General features: G+C 37.8%; 1 protein-coding gene across 16 annotated transcripts in view; it reads right to left on the bottom strand.

Moving 5' to 3' along the window:
- The window catches only part of LOC149661230 (protein turtle-like), a 444,653-nt gene that overhangs the window by 18,579 nt on the left and 400,213 nt on the right, over positions 1 to 25,861 (bottom strand). For all 16 annotated transcript variants that reach the window (XM_089842695.1, XM_089842694.1, XM_089842696.1 and 13 more), the window contains one exon: positions 7,101 to 7,307. In XM_089842695.1, coding sequence (XP_089698821.1) covers positions 7,101 to 7,307 — 207 coding nt within the window. The remainder of the gene's footprint in view (positions 1 to 7,100; positions 7,308 to 25,861) is intronic.

Genomic DNA, 25,861 nt, shown 5'->3' with positions numbered 1-25,861 from the left:
AAGACATCAAAACGAATTCGTCCATAAGTTGAATATGGTAAAAAACATAGAGGGAATAGAAGAGAAGGGGATGTAGACGAAAGCTTAAAAGCCCATCGGCTATCTTTACCAGAAGGGAAAAAGAACAATGTGTAAACTGAAAAGTATGAAAAAAAATATTTATCCTCAAATGACGAATTCATAGCTTCGTTTATATATTCCGTTAGACTTATTTGATATAACGCGTACAAGGTTGGATGGAGATGGATTACTAATGGAAATGTTCACAGGGTTTCTTACATTTTTCTAACAACGGAAGAATTTCTACACCGGTGTACTGATAGATTACAATTTCACGAATTAAACTTGCAAAATATATACCAGGAATCGCTTCAAATAGAAATTTGAAACTTTGAAGTATTTTTTTTTTCTGGATTCATCTTTTCTCCAATTTTTCTTTCCTATACACTCTGTTCAATCTAAGAATTCTCGGAATTATTTACTACTGTCGCTATACTGTAGATTGAGGGTAAAATCGTGTAAATGAAAATATGATCGAAAATTTCTCGTATTTCAGAGCCCGTATCACTAGGCATTTCGAGAACTAATTTAAAACGTTCTTCTCTATTCAAAGTTCATCAACTCGTAATACCAAAAGTGGATGGTAATACTTATCATTATTGATATAAGTAAATTGAAAAAAAATATATTTTACCAGAAGTATATAACATTTCTCTTCGAGAGAAGTGTACCACAAACCGGGGTGATTCTAACATTCATGATCTTTCCCAAAATCAGAACATTTGGAGCAAGATTGTTAAACCGAATAACATACGTGATAAATAGTTCCCTCATCATTACTCTACTAGCGCTTAACTATTTGCCAAGGCGCGCTTATGGATTTTTGTCCGAAGTTAAGACGAGGTTTGTGGGTTGATTGATGAGGATTTAGTACCAAACAGTTATAGAATTCACCCTGCACGGCGCGATGCCCATCTTAAGTTTGATGACCAGGAGAGCAAACAAAAAGGGTGAGCCTGGGAAGAATCATGTTACATAACTAAAGCATTAAAAGGATCTGATTTCACCATTTAAACAATTAAAATTTCAACACGAAAACAACTTTTATTTAACCTTGAATTTTCGAATTATATTTGCTGTCGTATCATCTCCATCGACAATTCGAATAAATAAAAATATTTAAAGGCTATTTACGTGTTTCGAAAAACTAACTTATCCCTATAAAATATTTTAGAGAAGCGAAGGGCTTGTTCTTTAAAATACTTTCTATATAAAAAAAAAAATGTAAAAATACCAGTTTCTTGGGAATGAAGATAATCTAAAAGGCCGAAAGAAAAACCAAAAAGATATGAGAAAGAGTAGGAAGGTTTGATATAAAAAGAAAGGTTGAAAAAATAAGAGCGGGTCCTCAGAGATGGTCGCGGAAGCGTATCAGGCCGATCACGTACCGTACGTATCTGTAAGTCCTCGTCATAAGGACACGGGTGAGGCTACGTTTGATTTATAAGGCAACCCTTTTTCCTCGACGGCCATTCTGATCTTTCAAAATGAGCCCGAGGGTGCGTTACTCGTGCGGAAATGTCCGTTCGCGCCCGGCGATCAAATCCACGGAGAGAAAACGGGAAGCGCGAGAGCCACGCGCTCACCAGCTCTAAAAAAACACAAGGGAGGACCCGCTAGGGACGATATTATTCTCTTCTTCTCCTAGTTCTTTAGTCTCTTAGAAACTTGGAATCCTGGCGAAAAATAAGATTTACCCCGCTCATGAAGTAGTTCCTCGGCCTTAGAAGATTTACGAGGAGTTTTCTCCGATACAAGTTGCTAAGAGACTATATAACTCCATCCCTTCTCGCGCCTACATCTTTTCTCCTTCTCTATTTTTTTAACACCGTTCGCGAATCCGGGCGATATATTCGGTGACACAGTCTTCATTTTAAGCGACAAAATCAATTTGTCTTCGTGACAGCTGCTCCGGGCACAAAAGAATTTCCTCGTAGGCAGGCAGGCAGAGAGCATCACGCCAGGCGAGAGCAATCCCCGATTCTCTTTACAAGGAAAAAACCTTTCTCCTCCATCCCGAGGATAAACCGGCACGCGTCTTAAGCTCCGGGGATATATATATAGCCTAACACCCTATAGCGCCCGATTTAAAAAACCGCACTTTTTTTTTAAATACTTATTATACTTAAATAATTTAAATATGAAAGTGTTTTGACGTCGTCAACATTCAATAGATATGTCAGTAACTGCATAGGGTCTTTCGTACTCTTTTTCCACTAAAATAGGGGCTGCAATTGGCAGGAGGGTCTTCCCTTCAGTGTGCAAGAAGCTATATCTAGTTTACTAGGGAGAAGGCATAAGATGCCTAAGTATTCGCGCGCCATAGTTCCAGTCCCCCTTTCAAAATACAATGGGGTGACGTAAAAGGAGGCCGGGCTATTTCAACTCTCCTCAGTCGGAGAATACATAATTTTCGTCATTCATGTCGCGCTGACGTGAGTTTTCAAGAACCAATGAGATGCTGGTTGTAATTTAGAGGCGAGGATTAACTCCGGACCTACGTTGGGACTGGAGATAAAGCTAGAAATGTGGCGAATTTATACATTCTCCCTAGTAAACTAGATATCGCTTCTTGAGTGTATAGGAAAAGGCATAATTTTTAAAGCAGAAATGATGAAATTCATTCATCTCATCGGCTCAAAAATTCTAGGAATATTTACACGCCTTGACACAATACCAAGAAATTCTCTTAAAATACCGCATTTGTTATAAATTCTGCAGAATTTAATTATAAATATCATATTTTAAAATCCCTAAACAGGATATGAAATATAACACGCGCACTACAATCTGGTTCCGGATTTTGTCAACAATCAATCCAACTAGCTAACAAAGAATAACTGTAGGGAATTTCCGAGTCGGGTTTCGTAATTTCATTCTGTTTCGCGCGTCCTCCTAAAATAATCCTTAAGCAACGTAGTACACGAGATAAAGTAAACTAATCCCGTCATTCTCCTGACAATAACCTATATTTGCTCCAGGAAAATTGAAGCCGCATCTGAAGGTTCGAGAAGAGAAAGATGAAAAACAAGTCTTAGCTACACTGAGGGAAAAATGAGATTTTTGAGAGACCCTATACCTATACTTATTTTTTTCTATGAATGAAAATAGGTTAATCCTTGTCTTTAGAGCTCTAGAAAAAAAGAGTCAATCCAGAGGAAAGAAAAAAACTATAACCATCCAATTAACGTAATATCTAAAAGACGTTCGGTTTTCTTTTTAAGTGTGGTTAGGAGCAACGATAAAAAAACTAATAATTACTAAAGGTAAGGCATAACGAAGAAATACAAGATCTATAATTCCCAACGGTACGATAAAAGGAGATCAAAAAAGATCGTCTCCCAGAGAGGATATTGGGATATAGAGAGAGAGTAGAGAGAAGACGCCCTTCATTAGCGACCCTTCCGGGTTACCTTATAAAAATAACCTCGCATTAGGCTTAATAATTTGGGTTCAGGCTTAAGAAAGACCTCGCGTCCTATAAGATCTAAGATGTCTAGCCTTTACGAGGCTTAATCATTAGTTTAATTCTCCCACTCAGTGTTTTTGAAAGGCCCGCCAAACCCATTGTCCTTCCGAGAAAAGGATCAGAACTTTCTACGAGAACTCTTCCATAATTAATGAAAGCCTGACTCTAAAGGCTTCTTTCGATACATCTATCTCCAGCCTCAACCGATTCCTTTCTTATAAGAACATGGAACGTGAAGGACCTTCCCCATAGAAGCCTGGCGCTACTTCGTTAAAAGCCTTATCTTCCATGCAAGCCAAGACAGTCAAACAAACCAATTAGAAATTTTACTCCACAGTTATTGAAATGGTCCATGAATTAAAGGTTAAGCCGACCGGAGTTATTTTTACGACCTTGTTTGGTCCCAGTTACTTCCGCGAAAAACATGGAATAGGTTGGTTTACGTTCGCACTTACAGTAATCACCGTCATCATAATCAAAGAAAGAACACTAGTATTGTAATCGGTACATTACGCGGATCCTTAAGTACAGTCTCGTTTTACAAGCGAAAGACCCAACAAAACCAGTATAGTGATTTCGATAAAGTTTGCCTATTTTCTTATTACAAATTTATTCTCTCTAATTTCGAAGAACCCAACCAAAAATGAGCCAATTTCATCTAATAATTTTCTACTACGAACATAAGCGACTAAGCCTAATGTAAATGGGTTATTTTCAATACTACCAAAATGACTTTAAGCGGCTGTTAGAGGAGAAATTGGCCCCTGAAGTGGGCGTCATAGAAAGATGAAGAAGAAAAGGATATCCCATCCAAGAAACCAGTCCAAGGGGTCGATGAGTTAACGTTAAAGAATCTTAGTGGAATACATTGAGACTATAGAGATATCTCGAGTAATGTCCGATTCCTCGTATCAAAAGCATCCCAAAGATGGAGATGGGATGCTGCGTGGTGGTACAGGGGTACTTTTCAACGCCCGATAACGATCCGGCAGAAATCTTGCCTCTCCAACCTAAAACTAGGGTTTTCGTCTTTTTTTTCTGTTTCCTTCATATCCCTACACTCTTCTCTCTTTCGCTAATCTCCAGAACAGCTGTTATTCGTCGCGTCGTACCCTCAAAACTCGTCTTTGTAGAACCCAACGCTTGGTACATATCCAGTTGTAGACTTGGGAAAAGATTACCAGCAACGAAAGAAGACCTCTTTCTCTTTCTCTTTCTCTCTCATCTCTCTTTCCCAACTAGCCACTACACATTGTTATTGTTTCTGCTGGTAAAGATCTCTATAATCAATGTCACTCTTTGAATGGGGTACAAATACCCAAGAAGAGTCGGTTTTCTTACGTAAATTGGGACCATTTCATCCTTGGAAATGTATATAAGTACTTACTGGGTACACCTATAAGGAAAAAAATGCCTCTACCACTCCAACTCATCTAAGATAAATACTAAGGTAATGGATACCGTATAGCCAGGAAAACTCAAAGACAAGCTGCCGGCATCAGGAAGGAATAAGGAAAGGAAAAAAAATAAATAAAGGATACCATCTAGGCCTAACCGATTAAATATTGAGCGAATCGGAAATATAACTGGTTGCACGCTTGGAAAGAAGTAAAAGTGATACTAAAAATTGCTTAGTTCAGGACTTCAACCGTTCACTTTAAAGGATGCCACTCTTTTCTTAAATAAAAAAAAAATGTTTTAAAAATATATTTTCACGGTATAACGCGTGTTTTAGGGATAAATACTAAAAGGTTTCTGATATATAGAATAATTCTTTAAGCGAACTTCCATACTGGCACTCAAACACTTGTGAATTAGTACGGCCATGCACTCAACAATTTTTTTTTTAAATATAGTAGGTAAATAGATTCAGTAAACTAACATATATATTCTCTCAAACTATATTTTTAGAAAGATCCCAATTTAGCATTGAAATAAAAATATTTATTTTTATTTTTTTCTATCGCTTGAATCCCATTCCTGGAGAAAAATTCTTCAACCCAGAGTTAATGGCCCATTTAAATAGAAAATTTCTTTCCAATTTCCTCCCTTTGACGAGGCTCTCGCAACCTTTACGAGGTTAGGCCCAGTTTGAACACGCAGAGCCGACATAATACTTCAAGTGGGATTTCAAACCGAGACTGATGGCACGATGGATGTATGTATGTATACGCCACGAGAAAAAAAATGGATGGGCCTAAGGTATTATATGGAGCGGCTATTAGTTGAGAATCGTAACCCATTTAGTGATGGATGAAAGAGGTTCCACGGAGAAAAGGGATCTATTCAAAGGTATAGATTATCCAAAAACTCCTTCCGATTCAATTTATAAAAATTTCGAGGAAACGTTTATAATAAATTGCGTGCGCGTGGGCTTAAAAATACGATATTTAAGTATTTTAATGCAATTAAAAGAATGTACAATGCGTTATGTAGGGGCGTATCAAGAACTACATTTCGAATAAGTAGCGTAGCGTTGCTACTTGTTGAAGCAGTGATTGCGCATAGTCTCGTGACTGTCTGTCGTCTGCTTAAACGTAGTATGCGGAACGAAAATGAATGAAGAAACTCTGCTAACTCTACATTCCAGTAGAGCTCTATTTGATGAAAAATAAGCTTGATATAGACCCCATCTCAACAAATCACATTGTACATCGAGCAGAAATCACAAATAGTATATGTGGAGCTATTCAAATTGATCTGGGCTTAACATCAGACCTTATACATAGTTTACAGGCATGGACGATTCCTATCATTAACACAAGGAGACCAGGCGACTTAGTGCGTAAAATCGTCTGCTATTTCACACTCTACGTTGCCTGGTATCCTTGTGCAAACGGTATGAATCCTCCTTGCGTGTAAACTATGCATTAGATTTAATTCTATAAAATGAATAGCCGCTGACCCCTATGACGTCAGTATATTTTCTAGGATTTTGGGGGATAAGAGAAGCATTCACCTACGTTAGCCTTTGTTCTTGTTAGATCAACTTTGGAATATTTTCTAGAGCCACCGTTTTAGGTGGCAATTTTTTTTTCACAATATCAAAAAATAAGAGGCCTTAAGACTTTAAAGCCGTTAAGAGCCCGTCCTAAAAGCGTCTTCATATTCCAGTAGATGCAAGTACAAGTACAAGTACATAGCACTACAGAGTCTAGAGGAAAAAATTCCAAAGCACTTCACTCGACAACGTCTTCTAAGAAAAGAGATTTAAGCTCCACAAAAAAAAGAAATCTCGTTCGATCTTGTCGATAAAAAGTAATAAAATTTGAAGCAGACCTACTAGGCTCGAAGACAACTCTTTCAGACTTCCCTAAAAAATTGACCAAATCCGAGGATTTTCGGGCAGTTTCCAATATTGAATTTGTACGAATGTTTGCCAAGTTAAAACCCGATATACTTTTATATTATTCAACAGTTTATCTAAGTTCAAAACCGCTCGAATTAGGCCTACGTTGTTTTAATTCGGTAAGCCTTTGTATGTTTTTGAATTTTGGAACCGCGCACGCGCTTTCTACCAATTGATAGAGTAACGCCACGTGATAAGAAAGATATTGATAACATTACTTACGATTCATATCGAGTGTAATGGCGCTGGAAGCCGCAACAGTGATGTTATTGTTCGAGGCCTGACAGGTCAAGACAGCCAAAAGGTCGTGACGTAAGAGTTGCTCGATCTCCAATTCATTTCGTACGGTATCTTCTCCCGGTATGAACGTGAACGTATCGTCCAGCATAGAAAATTCTCTCCACCAGGTCACGGAAGGTCGAGGTTTACCTATAAGTAAAAAAGAAGTCGATCGATTAGAAAAAATCGAATACCTATAACTATAGATATAAGCGGCTTAAAATTATATAAGGTCGTTAAGATGGTGTTAGCAGGAAGAATGGATTAAATTATGTTCAGGGAATATTCGGAATGTAGATCTGTCTATAGGGAAAATGAGAAAAACCGCCCTTAATATCGGGTTTTACTCTATTCAGTGTCGTAAAGTGGACGAGGCTATATTAAGTCGCGCCGCACCATTTTTCCGTGAGGAAGGAATATACGCCAATAACTTTAGCTTGTCGTTAAAAATCACCTCGGAATAAAGAAAGGCCGCATGAGGGGTTATAAATCATCAACCAATTTAGAGGAAGAGAAGAGAAGAATTTTCCGGAGAGCGCGCATAATCTTAAGGCAAAAATTATCATTATTCAACGGTGCTCCTTCTGGACGATTAAGCGAATTTTAGTCCCCGTTCCCGTTTGCATAAAGAAGACCGAGAGAGAGAGAGAGAAATAACCCTTTTCCTTAGGCTTACTCCCAAATTTTTCTGCCCTCGCTCCCTTTCTCTCTCTCTCTCTCTTTCGATGGAAGCCAGAAGAAAGAGTTTCGACTATATATACACCGAGGATTGTAAGCCTTGGTGGCGCCTTCCAGGGGTGAAAGAATAGCGTAGGCGGTTCAGGCGGTTATACCTTTTTAGTTAAAACTTTCCAGAAGCCAATTGCCGAGACATAATTTCGGTGCGGCCGTAATTAATGGAGGAGAAAACGCGCTTGAACCGATTTATATCGAAAAGAAGGCCAAATAGGGAGAGAGCTCTAGGTTTGGGGATTGCAGCGAGAGAAAGAGAGAGAAAGGCTTTTCGTTTTCTCTCTCTCTTTTAATGAACTCTGAAGAGGTTAATTCGCCCGATGCAACCGAACTCCGAGGAACATTCATCAATTTTCACACACGCGGCCTCTGTTATTCAAAATTTTTTGACAGAATTTTTTTTTCTCTCTCTCTCTCTTCTCTTTTTCACTCCTTTTCAAATTCACTTGAACGATGCTATACAAGAAAGCGTCAGATGAGTCGAAAATAAAGTTAAAATCTAATTAAAAATGATTCTATTTTATTTTCCTCTTTTCCCAGAAAGTTCCAACCTCTTCTCCGTTCCTTTCCTTTTGTCTAAGTTTAAAAACTGGACATTTTTATTAACTCTCAGAAAAAGGACGCTAGCTCGTATTTCCAAATTTAATGAGGATAATAAGTGGCGTTTTATTTGAACGATGACTTGGTACAAAAGGGATGAGTTTGTTCTTCTCGGAACACTTAAAATTCAAAGTTTAAACTTTCACAGTACAGAAATCCTTTCGAAAAAATTAAATAAAACAACCTTAAATAAAACAACCTTTTTGGGTGTAGAATTATTTAAAAAAAAATGAAATAAAATTCGCGAAAAGACTCTTCACTTTGCATTAATTGCGAGTTCCATTAGGCCTAATTACGAGTAAATATGAAAAACTTCATAAAATAGAGAGCAATTTGGGCTAATTCATTTGAGCTTTTAGGGAGGAAGGAGAGGGGCTGACGTTTTGTAACATTTTGTCGACAAACTCAGTTTTTTTCTAACAACGAAAGAAAAAGAGAAAATCGAGCTTATTATCAGTGATGAATAATTGGAGGTGACTCCATGAACTGAGGCTTGAACAAGAAAAAAATGGTCCCAAAGATGAAAAAATACACCCCACCAGGGGGGGGGGGAAATAAAAAATATTTTCTTTCGCGGATACGAAATGAAACGATAACGACCGGAACATTCTATCTAGTTTTTTTTCCCCAGCATCTCCAAACTCTTAAAGATTACTTTAAAAGAAGAAAGCAAGATGAAGAAAGTGAGAGGGAAGGTAGGAGGTGAATTGGGAGGAAGATGGGGAAGATACCAGGAGAGAGAGAGAGAGAGAGAGAGAGAGAGAGAGAGAGAGAGAGAGAGAGAGAGAGAGAGAGAAATTTCTCATTTGGCTGAGAGCATTTGGAAAGACACTGACGAATGGCAGTATAAGACAAGAAACTTCTGTTTGACATTTCCAAATCTGATGGCTTCAAACCTTCCATTGCAAGGTTGGAAAAAAATTAGGAGAATTCGGACGTAACCACCCACTCGATGCCTCATGGAGAAACCAAAAGTATCTTAACGGAAAGTTGTAGCTTTACTAAAAGACACTTCAATGATGTTTGCAATATTACAAACATTTCACTTAAAATACTTCGGGTTTCTCTATTTCTGTAAGAAAAAAAAACAAAACAAGAAACCGTAAGGAAAAAAAATCGAGGGCTAAGTTACAGTTCAAAGAATATTACTGGTCGGGTAACAAACAACCCTAAAAAGCGAACTGATTTTTTATCTTTCTTTTTTTTCTCTTTGGTTCGAGATGTATATACGGCAATTCTCCGGAAGGAAATCAAAGCAGAAACGTACGTACAGTACCAGCCATGCCCCATCCCAAAGGATGATGGAACAATCAATTTCTAGTTGGAAATATAGCTAGCTTATTTACCGAGTCTAGCTCGATTACAAATAGTAAAAGAGGGAGCCAGGGTTTTGACGTAAGCAGCCTATAGTAGTAATTGAGACAATGGATCTCTGACCAACGACATAACGACCGTCTGTCGAAAACAGCTTCGACCAATATATATAGATAGGTCTTCCTTTTATTCTTCCGTCGGAAATTGTGCAGCGTGGCTTAGAAACAAAGATGACGTATGGAGAGAACCAGAACTCCAGTGGCGCGCGGCGCGAGTGTGGGGTCTATTTCAAGTAGTCCCCACAGGAAAACAATACCGCCCTTTTGTTACGTCATCTAGTTTCACTTCCAGGTATAAATGACTGGAGATTGACATAATAAACCAGGAAAAACGTAGGGTAGGGCAATGTGGTAATATAAGATTATTTCTAAGGAATTTTAACTTCAATCAAAACTTCAACCCTTTCAAGTATAGTTACGATTGAGTTTCACCTCCGTTGCTTACTCCGAGTGGAGTAAAATGACTTAGCGAAATGGTTTCTCGACTCACACACGAAGGTTTTCCGTAATTATCGTGGAACCTTATTGCGGTATACCCCGTACAAACCAATAGATTCTGGCGCAACCCTTCATAGTTTTTCAAACTTAGTTGGTCCGTTCTGGAAAACAACAAGAAAGCTAACTATACCGAGGAAAGGGGTAGAGCTTGCACCCTACGAAATAAAATAAGAAGCTGTAGAAAAACACCTGCTGAAGATATAAGAAAGTTTCGTGATCGGCTTGCTAACGCAACTGTTGCCCCATATACTCTCTTCTCCTGGCACCCTTCAACTCCCGCACAAACTATCTCCACCCGAAAAAGTTCATCCTGCCTTAAAAAAAAGAAAAAACAGAGAACCGAGGAACGTTATGCCCTTAAAAAAGGAATGGGGCAAGGTATAGTGCCTTCCGGAAACTGGTCTCTCTAGCTCGAAATCCGATATAGAAATAAAGCCATATAGCGTCACTGATGGGGTATACGGTCATATCCGAAAGAACCCCTAGTCTTAGGAGCCCATCCAAGACTGGAATCGGAATACTGTTTAAGGCGGGAAGGTGTAAAGTCTTGAAGGGAGGATAAAATAGATTTTATTCGAAAATTATTTTGCAAGTTTTAAATCAGGGGATAATAAAGCAAGGATGATATTACATTCTGTATCCTCTTAACACTTTATTTATATAACATGATTTTTCCCAGTCTCACTCTCCGCTTAGCCTTTCTAGCTTGTTAACAATTAAGACCATGTAAGTATAGTTCTTCTAAAAGTGTCGAAAAGATTGACAGAAAATTAATTTCTAAAACTATATTTTTCTGTTTGCCTACCCTTTACCGATAAATTTCCCACGTATCTCTGTTGCCCCGCTTTGCATTAATTCCTGGAAGGAAGGTGGACGAAAGGCGGGATAAAAATGGAGTAGCTAGATCCTTTTCCTTTTTCGGGAGCACGATCTAGAAGAAGGGGAAGCGAGTTATAGCGAGTCTCGTTTCGGGAAATCATGCAAGATTCATCCTAGAACCATCTGCGGGTCATCAGTATTCGACAAAGCACGCTCTTCGATATCGTGTACGAAGAATACAGCGTCCGTCATTAGCCCCTGGCGTCTTATCCCCTGGAAAGCCGATCTACTTTTAACCCCCTTCTCTCCTCTACTCTTAGACCCACCAGGGCTCGCTGGCTTCTCTTAAGAGTTTTTCTTTCCTTTTACCAACGCACGTCGCAACCTTACATCAGGAAAAAAAAGTCTCGAGAGCGCGTGTAAGGAGAGAGAGAGAGAAAGAGAAAATAACTTATTTTGGTGGGTATACCAAACACCCAAATAGCCTCTACTAGTTATAGCTACTTTGCTGGATATATAGAAATAAAAGTAAGGCACTATAAGTCTAGATGGAAATCGGATTTAAAGAAGGTCTTAGAAGGAGACGACACTTTCTTCGTGTCTGCACCTTCAAACTCAGTTACATTTAGCGTTTGACACTTAGTAAAGTCCATTAGCTAATACGCGCTTGAGATTTGTTATTATTTTACTTAGATATTCAAGTATGAAAATCGAGTTTAGCTTTCAATCATATTTCTCTCCCTTTTGTAAATCCTTTGAATATTTCAATATCAAAGTATTTCATTTTAAAAAGATATCGCGACTTAACAAATCACGTAGAAATCTTGGGCAAAATCGGAATGGAATATTGGAACAAACAATATCATTTTTCCTTCTCCAAACTCCATAAATATTTACTTTGCCAAAAATGACAAAATCTGAATATGGAGCGTGGAAGGAAGAGAGTACATACGTGGGAAAGCTAAATTCACGACTTTAAAATCCTTTCGAATACCGACATCCAAATTGCTTGGCTACCCGAAAGCCTAAGTCGAATTTTCTACCCAAATCAAGAAGTTACTCATTTCTACCATGAATTAACAATAAAATATATCTTTGACTGAGTTGGAATCAAGATTCGCTTATTCTTTAACAAGATAATCTGACGTCCGAGAAACGTTCAGTTTCTGAAAGAGAGAATGAAATAAATTCACTCTTATACCTTGAGTAAAGGAAGGTGGGAAGGAAGTCTTATATATCTCCCTTTCCAGTATAATTTCATTCGGATTCCAAAGCTGAATAGAGTGAAAAGGGGGAAGGGATATTTCCTACAGAACGCATCTACAGTTTTCTCTACTTTCCCCCTATGATCTGCATTCATCCTTAAGACATGGAAGTAATATTTCAAGCCCTCCAGAGTCCAGAGATAGATATAGAGAAAGAGAGAGAAAAGTGGTACGGTGGTGAAACGAGAGATAGTGAATTTAAAACCCGGGACTTTCCAAGTTCCAACTGCAGTCGCGGCGGGCTATTTGGATATTCCAGAGTCTTCTACGAATTCAGCATTTTTCCGATTCCACCACTTCTTTCTCGTTCACTCTCTCACTTCCTAACATATATAACGTCGTTTCGCACTATCCAGGTATCGGTGGTCGCAAATGAGTAATAGATGATACCCGCAGGAAGAAGAGAGGGAAGATGTAGTAGAGAGATGTGGAGAGGGGGGGGGCAAGCAGCCGCCGGAGATATCTTTATGTAAATGTTCTAAAACAGCGTTTTCTTAAAATTTACATAAAACCGACGTCGTTTGATTCGTGTTACGAAGGGGAATATTTTAAAACACGGTAAAGAATCGATACCGCATACCCGGGAATTAAAATGTAAAACGATTGGAGATGAGTCGCCTGAAATGTTCAGCGAATGAAGTCAAAAACAGTAAAAGTAAAAGGCAGGCAAACGTTTTCACCAATTTTCTAAATTGTTCAACTTCATTTTTTTAGTCCCAAATTTCTGTACTGATCTCTCTTTAATTTAAAAGTTTCAACGTGGATTTTTTTGTAATATCATAAGTTTATAAGACATGTTCCATAAGTTTGTCACTGGTTAGTGAGAGATTGTCATAGGTTTTCGTAATGCGACGCCTGTTGAGGCGCTGTCAAACTCTTAGTACAGACAAGAAGTGATATCTAGTTTATTTGGGATAAGATATAAGATGCCTAAGTATTCGCGCGCCATATAGTCCCAGTCCCCCTTTCAAAATACCAGGGGGGACGTAAAAGGAGGCCGGGCTATTTCGCCTCTCCTCAGACGGAAAATACGTAATTTTCGTCATTCGCGTCGCGCTGAGGTGAGTTTTCAAGAACCAATGAGATGCTGGTTGTAATTCAGAGGCGGGGATTAACTTCGGACCTACGTTTGGACTGGAGATAAAGCGAGAAATGTGGCACCAATTATACCTTCTCCCTAATAAACTAGATATCACTTCTTGGTACAGACTAAATATTAAGGACTGCAAAACCGCGTGCAGTCTCGAATACGAAGTCAGACTTAAGGAACATATCTTATAAACTTATGGTAATATTAATCTATTCTTAAAATTCCGGATGAAGTAAAGCGGAAACGTCAATTGTATCACGCATATTTCGAGCGTTTCGTTTCGAGAAACAGAAAAATCTTCAAGAATGAAAAACTTTACAACAGAGTGTACAGTGAAATGCTTTTAAAACAATCTAGACTTTTTCCTTTTATATAACGTCTGGAGAAACATATTTCAAGGGAATCGAAAAACGTTTCTTAAAAATACTTTATAAAAGTTAAAGGGGAAAGAAAAAAAATACGATATTATTACAAGAGCAAAGTACCAACTTTCCCATACTATAAGAATCCTTTAAAAAAACGGAAGGTACTCGATTCTGGCCAAATGGTTTCAGAAAATATAGGCCGGTAATAAATTACGGCCAAAGCAGTATTTTTTTTCATTATGACTGCTAACGGAGGAATAGGCGGGGAAAAAACACAAAGAAAAAGCATAACTTTATACCGATAACTAACCGATATATATACAGGGTGTTTCTGCTAAGTTCACCCTAAGACCATTAAATTAAGGGGGTGTTCCTTGGGCAATTTTGAGTCGAAAATGTTATGCCACTATTTTTGAGTTGATGATTTGAGTGTTTTGGAGAAGACCCCTTAATTAAATGAGCATTGTATTTCAGTTTCTAATTAAATTTAAGGGGTCATCCGTAAAATACTATGGACAATCTTAACTCAATCCCCCATAATTAGTGGCAGACTTATCAGAAACACCCTGTACATATCTTAGAAGATAAGCTACGCTATACCTTCGAGAAAAAAAAATAATAATTTTCAATTTTATTTCTTATAACGCGAGATGTATTATCCATCATTCTTTTGCCTTCTTGATTTTTATCTCAGACATTTTGTGTAGATTATGGATTGACAAGGATTTCGAATTTATAATCACCTCTGTTTATGACCAAAAATTTTAAAATTAATGGCAAATTTTGACGATATACATTCAATTTCAAAATTCACCTGTCTTCTAATATTTTTTTAAAGTTTATAAGGCGTCATTTATCGATTTGTTTCGGACGGGCTGGGGATAGACTCGTTTCAAAATTAATTTTATCGATCTGTCTTATACAGACTTTTCTAAAATCGAAAATGATTGTGGTCTACGGTCATTAAATATTGTTTAGATTTTTATATCGTATATTTCAACGAAATATACGTTAAAAACTGAAAGGAACAACGTAAAGTCTAACTTTAATATTTAAAACTTTTAGCGAAAAAGTAGTTGTTAAAGGAAGCAGAAAATGATGAGTTGTTAGGAGCTGAAGTTTTAAAGAGAAAGAAAGAGGCGCTAGCTCGATCCATTATGGTAATATAGACGCGGAAATTCTTTAAATTTGAACGATAAACTTTAGGCGAAAATAGACGAAAAAGGGTCGCGATAGGAGTGGGGAAGATTTTTAATCGCTGGAAAACTTCGCCGACGTTCTTTTAACATTAAAAAATCTTTTATTTTCAATATATATGCTATTTTCAGCTGTTCTGTCAGCATTTGTGGAATTCAATTAAAAGCCTCTGCAGAAAAACGTCTGAGACATCAAATGAAACGTTTGAATAATAAATTGTCCAATAAATAAATCTTACCGTAAAAAACAATAAACACGTATAAAACGTAGAAAACTTATTCCGGAATTCTAAAAATCCCATTTAATTTAAAATACTGTTTCTAAGCAAAATAATCACTCCTGTCTTTATATAAATATTAATTTTTAGATATTTTTTTCCAATTTAGATTTTAAAATCTATCCAATCAGCAAATGCTTACGTTCCCACCGAGGGTTCCCACAAGTAAATAATGTTTGTCGAATAAATATTTACGCTAAAAATAAACTGTTTATTTAAGAAAAGAGTTAAAATTATTTACTGAAATAAATTTCAATTCGGCCAACCAGGTTTTGGTTGAGAATATTAAAGGAGTCTATTTTATATACATATAAACTTTGTTATATATCAGTGTACGTCCCTGTGGAACAAATAGCCTGATTTATAGAATGGGGAGAGAGAGTGGGCCTTTCTCAGTTTCCATGGAAGATCTTGCGATTCGAGGCAGCATCGTATAGTTTAAATAATTCCTTTTCTTCCGGCCGCCTCGATCTGAACGCGAGGAATTCTCGGTTCTCTAGACTGTAGAGATCAAATAGTCGCGAGAAAAATCGATATTTCGATAGAGAGAAAGCGAATCGAAGTAGGGTAACCCTCTACTCTAGCTACAACATTACCAGTTACCGTCACCCCAAAAATAGGTATAGCTAACGTACCAAGAGACTCGCCACAATCTATATTCCGAGCTAGGGAACGAGATTTTCAACATTTTCGATTCAAAGTGTTGGCCAATTTTCATGAATCTATTGATTTCCTCCCTGAACAAATAAGCCTGTTTAAAACTATGCCCAGTCACGATTATCCGATATATTCTCTTCAATATATTCTTGTTAGGTTTGAATAAATTCTAGCGGGTGTGCATTAAAAGACCAGACTCCAATTTCATATTCGTTTCAAACGAAGTGTAGAAAAATACCGATTCTACTAAAGGTTTTTCGAAACTAATCCAAAACAAAAAAAGAGCTACCAAATTTAGCGATACCATCAAAGCTTTGACCGAAACTCTTAAACATTTACTAAAAGTGCTTTTAAAACTGTATAAAGTTTGAAACCAGGAAATAAGCATGTAGGAAAGGTTGAACCTCAAACCCTTCTCCTCATTTTTCTTTTTACCCGTATTTACGTTTATCAAAAATTCTATTTCAAAAATAAATAGTTAATAAATACTTAATATCCTTCCAAATATATAACAACTATGTAAATATTCAAAGGTAATCTTAAATTACAATAAAATTTAATAGTTAATAGCAAAGCTTAAATTATTTTTTGATTTTCTCTCAAGTTGGGATCAAAAACGTAAAATTCAATTTTACTATTCTATTTTGAAAAAAAAAGAAGATGAGTTTCGTAAGAGCTCAAATAAAACCTTTTGAATTTATAGCACTTTAGGTCAATATTTGATAAAACGAAGCCCCCTTAAGATATGAAAATATTTGACGAAAGAAAATGGACATAAAGATGAAATAGGATTTTCTTAAAAAAATCTAAAACAGAGAAAATATTTATTTAGCGATAAAACTGAAAATTCGTTCGCACTAGTTGGCTTGAAATTGGTTAATATACTTCATTAATTCGTTAAGACTGTGGATTACGCGTGGCTTCGAATTAGTTTACTTCATCTTAATGCGAACAAAGCCTCTTGTACAGCCGCCCCGTATCAGTTCAGTTTGGTAAACTTAACTAATGGAATAAATTTTGGAGAATCTTTTCCGGGTATACACAGTTCGGGTTGGGGGCTAAAACCAACGTGATCTTCTTGTAAATAAGAGGAAGTGCCACGATAACTTTCTCCCTGAGAGCTCTACTCTCTCAGCTATGGGAGCAAAGAATACTTTTTTTTCTTTTACCTTTCTTTATTATCGATTCCCGCTCCATTCTTTATAATATTACACGTTCCGCAACAAAAGGTGTATCAAGAAAACGGCACCCCAAAAATAGCCAAGTGGATAAAATAACAATAGCAGGTGTGGTCGGTCTCTCTTCCCTTTTACGGAGAAGAGAAAAAATACACCAGATTATACGGTCCACAAAGTACACTAATACCGAAGTTATCAAATTTCTTATACACTTTCAAACGTAGGGGTCGCGGTTATTCGCGGAAAAAGCTTCGATAACTCCCTCTACTTCTCCCTAAGCCTAATCTAATCCCAAACCTCGGGGTGAAATATAATTTATGCCATTGCTGCACCCTCAAGCACGAAAGGAGAACGTAAACAGTGTGCATGGTTTTGAAATAACGGTGTGTGTGTGTGTGCACGAATTCATACAGTATACTGGTATGGCGAAGTTTGGCGGAACTTGGTGGGAGGGGGGGGGGTTCTTTAAGGAAAGAGGACGATGGGTAGAGTAGGAAAAAGGACGCGATAAGGAAAGCTTCCTGTCTACGTGGACTCTCGCTGGGGGATCTGAGAAACGCGCCTAGCTTGTCGTTTTACTTACGTGAAACGACGTCGAGGCCTTTAAAAAGTAATCCATCAGCTCTTAGGGGTAGAGGGCTCAAAAATATATATATAATATAACCGCACAAACCTCCCCGTCTTGTTATACGCTATAAAAGATACCTCGTCCTTTTATTTAACGATCTATAACCACTATACGATAACTAACGAATCACCAAGCTTCATCCCCGAATATGAGCGGGTACAGATATTTTTCAATTATCAGCTAAGTATAACCTAAACCAGGGATAGATTTAATTTTAGAAGTAGGAATGGAGAATAGAGTAATCTGGGCGCGCGCCGAAGTCTTGGACCCTCTTCCCCGGGAAGGGGGGTATGAAAGAAGAGGAGGGGGTCATAGCGACAGAGGTAAAAAGAATTACGTATTTTTCGCCGTCTCCGTCAGCAACGTCATCAAAACGTAGTTTAAGTGAGTCAATAAGATAATTTAAACTTTTCGTTACGTGTTGGAGGGAGGGGCTCGGACTGAAGTAAATACTTACCGTTCTCCATTCTTACTTCTAAAATAAATCTATCCCTGCCTGAACCTAGGGAAGATTCTCAATTATAAATAGTAAGGTTTAGTTAAGAATTAGTTTAAAATTGCAGTTCGGAACTTTGTGTCTCGTTCTTCAATCGCAATTTAGTTTAAAATATCAGCTTAACCTCTCTAAAATTTTCCATATAGAATTAAAAACACCGCAAAAACGTTATTCTTTAACGACTTCCCTTAATAAATTCCATACAAAATCACGGACGATAAAACTTTGGGGCTACTAATTAAGGAAAAGGGCGTTTAAAAGGTACAACTAATAAATATTAATCCCTCTTTTTATCTATGCCTATAACAACGCTCTCGAGATAGAAAGGATAAAATATCGCGTATGAAGGTCACGGCATACTTTTTCCATACAAAGAATTCTACCCTTACCTTTACATATATATATCCTGGAAAATTTGGTTAGCTGACCAAGAATCTAGGAAGTTATAGAGAGTAAAACCTCGGGGGAATTTGACATCCACGCGTCGCGTGTCCACGTTGAGGGAGTGCGCGAGAAAATTTATTTATCGATTTTGGAAAATTTAGTTTCGGCATAGAGAACTAGGGGTGCCTGAGATTTTGGAAGAGCAAGAGCGTGCGGAGCGTTTTGGATGGTTGGACCGTACAAGACTCCCCCCCCCAACAGCACCCCTCATCTCCCACTCCGTACGATGTCGGAGAGAAAATCTGGTGACTCTAGCGACGTGGCGTCACCTGTCCTAGATGACGAAGTAGGAGGAGGCATTTTCCCGGACGCGGGTTACATATTTGGCCGCAGCCGCCACACTGATAAGACTAATGAGCTGTGACCATCCACCCCCTAGAAACCTTCCCCCCCGTTTCTCTTTTCGGCAAGCGTGTTGCCCTTATTACGTTCGGTCCCTCTTTCTATTCGAGCTGCTCCAAAAATTTTTATCTTTGGTGTAGTAGGTCGCTCGCTAACCCTCGCGTAACGTTTGACTCCATGATCATATAGGATGGGGTTAAAATTGAATATAGCGGAAAATATTCCAGCTAAACGAGGCTGGTAGCTGCAGCGACAAGTTTTCCTGGAAGGCGGAAACTACGATTAGCCATCGGAACTAATTCAACTATAGGCGCGCAACCAACGCTGTTACGTGTAAAATATTCATAAGTTTTTTATCCTCTTACCTTCGTGTTATTCCCCTCTCTCTATCCAAAAGCGAACCCGGTCTAATTTAGTTACTGTTCGATGTACATACAGTAGACAAAATACAATTAGCAGATACGGATTATTTAGTCTATCCTTGATGTAGACTTTTCCCGGAGCACGATTGTAATGAGAGTGAAGCGTTTTCTACAGGGGCTCGTAGAGAACTTATGGGAAGCTTCGCGCCTAAAAGGCAGCACCTTGGGGTTACACAACTACTTGGCAGTTGAAACATTTCTACAGGAAAACTTTTTCAGATATTCAATTCCAGGATTCATACATAAAACTTTATATTTTTCAGAAACAGTCTTTCTCGTCAAGAAAAAAAAATACGCGTCCTACCTGCTACGTGCTTTCAATCTTTTGTTGAAAAACAGAAGTGGGAAGAACATTTTAACAATTTATTCCGAGAAAAATGAAAAATATACAAGTTGAAGATGAAAGAAAACTAGGCGTGTATGATGATTTTACGCAAAACGGAGAAATTTGGAGAATACAAATTGAGATAGTGGCGTGATTTCTCTCTTTTCTAGACGAGAAAGAAAAAAGATTTGGAGAACTTGGCCTCCCACAGATACAAAAAGAAAAATATCATCATAAGGCGCAGCTGAAAGAGGGACTGAAAAAACTATTACGGATTTAGCAAGACGTATTTTGCAATTATGCAAATACGAAAGAATAAAATATTAATGGTGCCGGGATTTCTTTTTTTTTATTCCTATCTCACAGAATTCCCGGGGCCGTGCACTTAGCAAAGGGGCGAATTGTGCATGCCCTATTTCTCTATCCCGAGCCATTCATTTTAGGGGGTAGGTAATTCTTTTCCTAAATAGCATCGTCGACTGTCCAGAGAGGAGAATCACGAAGCGAAAGCTTACAGAGATATAAAACGATTGAAAAGGCGAAACTGCAAAGCGCCCAAGACAATGAATGCGCCATGAGAAAAATCATTGAGTCATCACATCAAAAAGAAAACCTCTATTCAAAACCACCCTACCGGCCGATCCCGCCCTTCATTCCAAATCCGAACGCTCGCCACTTTTCAAAAAGAAACAGAGTTCCGTAGTATTAGGAGGGGGTAAGGTAAGGAAAAAAAGGCAACTATCTAAAGGCAAACATTACCTCGGAAGCTAGAAATCAGATCGATGATGACTGCTCCGTCGCTTATCGTACGTTAACGTTAGGACGGTTAGGCCTAACTCGGAATGGCTCTGAACAGAAAAGGAGCCGCCGTAAAGGCAATCGGCAAAAAACCAAAAAAATATAATCGACGGTGCGCGCATACCTTAATCGGAAGATGAGCCCAGTAACAAATGAAGCGAAGAGAAAAAGGAGTATATAGCGAGAGCTGGCAGGCGGGATACGGAGTAACAGGGAGGGGGAGTATTGGCATTGTTTGGGTGCTACGATCTTCAATGAGTCAGCAATCCTGTTGCGCCTGGAGACGCTGGTGGAGAACCCTCTTTTGTAAGGCTCATTGGACACCGATATCGAAAGCGCGCGGGAAAAACGGGAGAGCACGAGAATAGAGGAGAAAAAACGGAAAAAGAAAAATCAATCGCCAAAAGACAGTAAACGAGTCTCTCTTACGCAATTATAGTGGGCGGAGGCCACTCGTGTGTCCAGAGAATCCACCTAACTCACTCTCCCAGGGATACGGGATGCGAGAAGGGACTTATCCCTGTCCTAAGAAATTATTTAATTCTGCCACGAGTATCTCTCGCGCGCTACGACCCTCTCGTGTCACGCGTTGCTTGTTTACAAATACCAAAGTTCGAAACTTCCATATTCTTAGGAGAATTGAATAAATTATAGGAGTGTAGGTAACTAGTAGGTTGAGAACATCTGCTATTTTTCGATTTGGTAGTGTTCGTTTTCTTCTTCGTTTTTGGTTTGGACACGGATGAATAATTAGAACAAACTCGCGTAGCACACGGTTGCCAGGGTTCAAACCCTCTTCGTCTCTCGCCCCGCCAGCTCTGGGTAGTAAGTAGATAAGCCATTTCTTGCGCGTTAACGAAAGTCCAAAGAGAGAACATAGTGGGAGAAAAAATTACGCTTCTTGTCCATCGATTTCGCTGGCCTCCTGGTCATCAACTGAAGCCAACGAGATGATTCTAACGGAATATATCCATCCTTATGTTTCCAGAGCATCTATCTTATTTATTCCCTTATATACGTAGATGGGGTGGGTATCATTTAGTCTCGGGGTCTGTCCCTTTGGACTAAGGTTCATCATTCGACGATACGAATCAATCTACTCCAGCTCTATTCCACCATTAAATCATGACTATAGCTTCTTGTCGCAAACAAACCATGATTGTTTTACTTCGAGGTTTGACCTTCAAAATGGAAACGTAAGATTCTTAGCCCGGTGACTCGATAAGCAGATTGATTTCCGTCCCACCGACGTTAGATTAGCGAAAAAGGACGATAGAAATTGAGTTTTCCGCGCGGGGTAAATCAAGTTTGTAAGCGAGTACCGCACCATGGCTCGGGATCGAGACTTCGGTTAAGGTTAGCTAAAATGTTCTCTTGACGTTTTCGCCCGAGCTTGTTTTTCTTTGGACTCTTGATACAGAACCTTCTCTTTCAATAGCAAATACGCTGACAAGTAGGCGTAATAAAAATCGAGTCGTTGGAGCAAGTTTTGTAGGAGAGATGTTCGGAGAAGATACAGTAATGGGCCATTTGTTTCGAAATGCAGAAAAGAATCAAAGTCCTTCTCTAGAAACGGAAGAAAGAGGGATTTCCAGGAAAGGAAAAAGGCAACGCAAGAAGAAGAAAAAAAATGGGATAGAGATGGATAATACGAAATGCGTGTTTTGTAGCGTCAACCTAAAGTAACTTTTCTTTCGGCACAGCGTCCATTCTATAGGTTGGTGGTGTATACGTCACCGGATTTCTACTCGCCCCATTAATGTTTTACGGTGAAAAGAAGCCCACGTAATAATAATGCGGGTCTAGGGAAGGATTTTCGGGGATTGGAAACACCGTAAAACTTCCGAGAATATATAAAAATAATGCTAGACTTTTTACGATCAGGCCTTACGTATGGGTTATTTAAAAAAGTCTACAGTACAGATGTGTTAGATGATATAGTAGATACGCTTTGGTATTTAAGATGAAACCACTTAAGTTTTGTCAAATAATTATGTAAATCGAGTACCAAGTAAGTTTTGTCAAATAATTATGCAAATCGAGTACCAAGTAAGTTTTTTCAAATAATTATGTAAATCGAGTACCAAGTAAGTTTTGTCAAATAATTATGTAAATTGAGTACCAAATAATTTTTATCAATATTTATGTAAATTGAGTACCAAATATGTTTTATAAATAATTATGTAAATTGAGTACCAAATAAGTTTTATCAATAATTATGTAAATTGAGTACCAAATAAGTTTTATCAATAATTATGTAAATCGAGTACCAAGTAAGTTTCGCCAAATAATTATGTAAATTGAGTACCAAGTACGTTTCGCCAAATAATTATGTAAATTGAGTACCAAGTACGTTTCGCCAAATAATTATGTAAATTGAGTACCAAGTACGTTTCGCCAAATAATTATCTAAATTAAGAACCAAATTTCAAAATCCAATTAGTGAGAAATTATATACACCTTCCGTATGTTTCAAACACCAATTCTATGGTCTTAACTATTTTCCCAAATTATATTTTGGACATTTTATACCGTTAACTATTTAAGGAAGACCGAAACATGAACCTTAAATTTAATTAAATCTTCCTCAATATAATCTTGAGCAAACAAATTTTTAAAACTTTCGTGACGAACTGAAAATTTATATCTTTACATTGAATTGCCTTAAATTTCAACCGGAAAGTGATCAAATTTCCGCTCATTATTGTTGGGTAAAGCAACGAAAATTAACCAAGCTCCGTATAGGTCCGCTATTAACCCCTTAAAGCACTAATATCCCAATTTCCCAAATACGTGTATTTCTGGGCATGGTCGGGAAACTGAGGAGATGCAAAATGACCCAGTTATTAAAATTCCAGAAGCCACCACCAATTTTCGTCAATTTCTGGTGTATTCATTAAAATTTTTCCATAACGATTAAATATCTCATCCCTTTTATCCCTGGCGATACTGTTCATTTACAATCAAATTTATCTTCGAATGCAGTTTCAATTCTAGCTGCTTATATTAATTCTGTTTAATTTATAATGAACTAGCAAAATTCCCGAGCTCTCTACCATAGAAAGTTTTGGTATAAATGGTTATATTTGAATGTTACTACCAACAAAAGCTACGTGAGTAAATAATTCCGGGTAACTTTTTAAAATTAATGTTACAGAATCTAGTTATAATTAATGATAAGTCTAACATATTTAAAGTGAAAACCGTTCCTAATATTTAAAGTAATATAAAGAAACTGGGGAACAAAACTAGCGCTTTGTTTGCTCCTTCGCTATGAAATATAAATTTACTGTAAATATTTCTTTGCAAGAGTTTTTCAGAAAACATACTACATAATTTATACATAAAATATAAAGCAAAAAACTGCGAAAAACCCGAATGTTCCACATTCTCGTAATCTCGAATCGAACATAACATTCGGCATACAGGTATTTCAAAACTGCCTGATCACCAATACTCTAAGAACAAAACCATACATCAAGACAGCCTATTTTGGTACCTAGTGCATATTTCTCCTGAAATAGGGGGATGATTTTGGGTGGTCTTATATAGCTATAACGGGATATGTAAATGAATCCAACAGCCGTCTCTATTCCTTCACCATGGCCTAGCTGGTTCTTCTTCTCCTCAAACTTCTTCTTTTTTTTTTTTAAGAAAACTTCGATAAGAAGAACACAAGCGAGAAGAAGAGAAGGTGGGATGGGAGGTTGAAAAATAAGCCAAGCCTAGCCTTGTTTTTATACTTGTAAACATGGAAATCAACCAGAGTGGCAAAAACGAATAAAAATCTTTCTTTCGTTTTTCTCTGTTCTTCTTTCCTCTCGCGTTTCTTAATCGAACCGTCGCTTGAAACGAGAGAGAGAGAAAGAAAGAAAGAAAGAAAGTGGGTGTAGGAGAATGCTTGACAAGCAATACTTCTCCTCGTGTTATTTTTTATACCTCGATTTTTTCCAGTAACGGAAAAAATGGACGCGGGAATAGATAGATGAAGGCCTAGAGAAATATGTTCTTTCCCACAGCTAAGCCTTGGCCGAAACATTTCCTCCCAAGGATTTCTTCGAACCACTGAACAGGAGAATGAAATGAAACCCAAAAAAAATGAAGGAGGAATAGCTTTAGCATACTAGATGGGAAAGGGTTTGGTGCGTGAAAAACTAAATCGTGTTTCAATTTTCAAACAAAAGGATATTTAAATCTGATCACTGAATTGGTAGGCTCGTAAATTAAATTTTCAGACATTCAAATAAATCGGAACTAATTAGTTTAATTGATAATTTATTGATGCGGGATAGCGAGCGAATTAATTTCGATTTTAATTGGACTTTCATAAATAGGACAAACTTAGCTTAGACAAAGATAATTTGAATAATATTACCCTCTTTGCAACTAGCGACCGTTCAATATTCACGAGATAGTTGAATAAATTAACGGATTTAATTAGTTCGTTTTTACTTTAAAGGAATTTAAAATATGCACAGGGTTGAAAAATCGATTAAAGTCTATTTTAATACAAAGGGGAATCCCTGGACGGTGAGATTTCTATTACAATACTGTATTTACTAAAGCTCAGGAAGAGCTTGGGCAAACTATAAATGTAATACCAAACTGAGCAGGAGCGAATGAGCAGGCAAGGTAGAGAGTCAGTCGAAAAACCGTCCTAGCGTAACGGTTTCATTAACTTAACCCGTGTTTACTCGACTACGATTTAGAGAGAAAGAATCGTTTGGTTTTCTCTATCCGCGTTTCATCCCCGAATACAGCACTAACCGAAGCGTAAACCTCCGTTAAATCTAATCCCATTGATATAACAAACGCCCTCAGCTTGCAATACGCGATACGTCTTTGATTGAAACTCAATATCGTGGACCTTAATCATTTTGCCGAGAAGCGAACGAAACAGAAATATTACCAGACTGCGTTAAAGCCCTAAGCTTATTCGCTTTACAATACGCAACAAAATAGAGGGTGTAAGTACGGCTTATCAATTACCTCAATTTCAGCTTTACCACTATTAATTAATACACGGCGTACACTTACGAGGATATCTATAGAGAAAGAGAAAACGAAGGGGGATAGAAAACTCGCACGCATCGTGTCGCGATAATTCAATTCCCAAAGCTCGTTGGCAAATAGAAAACGCTCGGAGGAGGATTAACACGCGAAACCCCCTTTCTCTAACCCTTTCCTCCCTATATACA

This window comes from Phalangium opilio, unplaced genomic scaffold, assembly GCF_054372755.1.
Source record: "Phalangium opilio isolate 3A_F unplaced genomic scaffold, DU_Popi_V2 ptg000070l_1, whole genome shotgun sequence".
Classification (NCBI taxonomy): domain Eukaryota; kingdom Metazoa; phylum Arthropoda; class Arachnida; order Opiliones; family Phalangiidae; genus Phalangium; species Phalangium opilio.
This window is presented reverse-complemented; position numbering and strand designations above follow the sequence as displayed.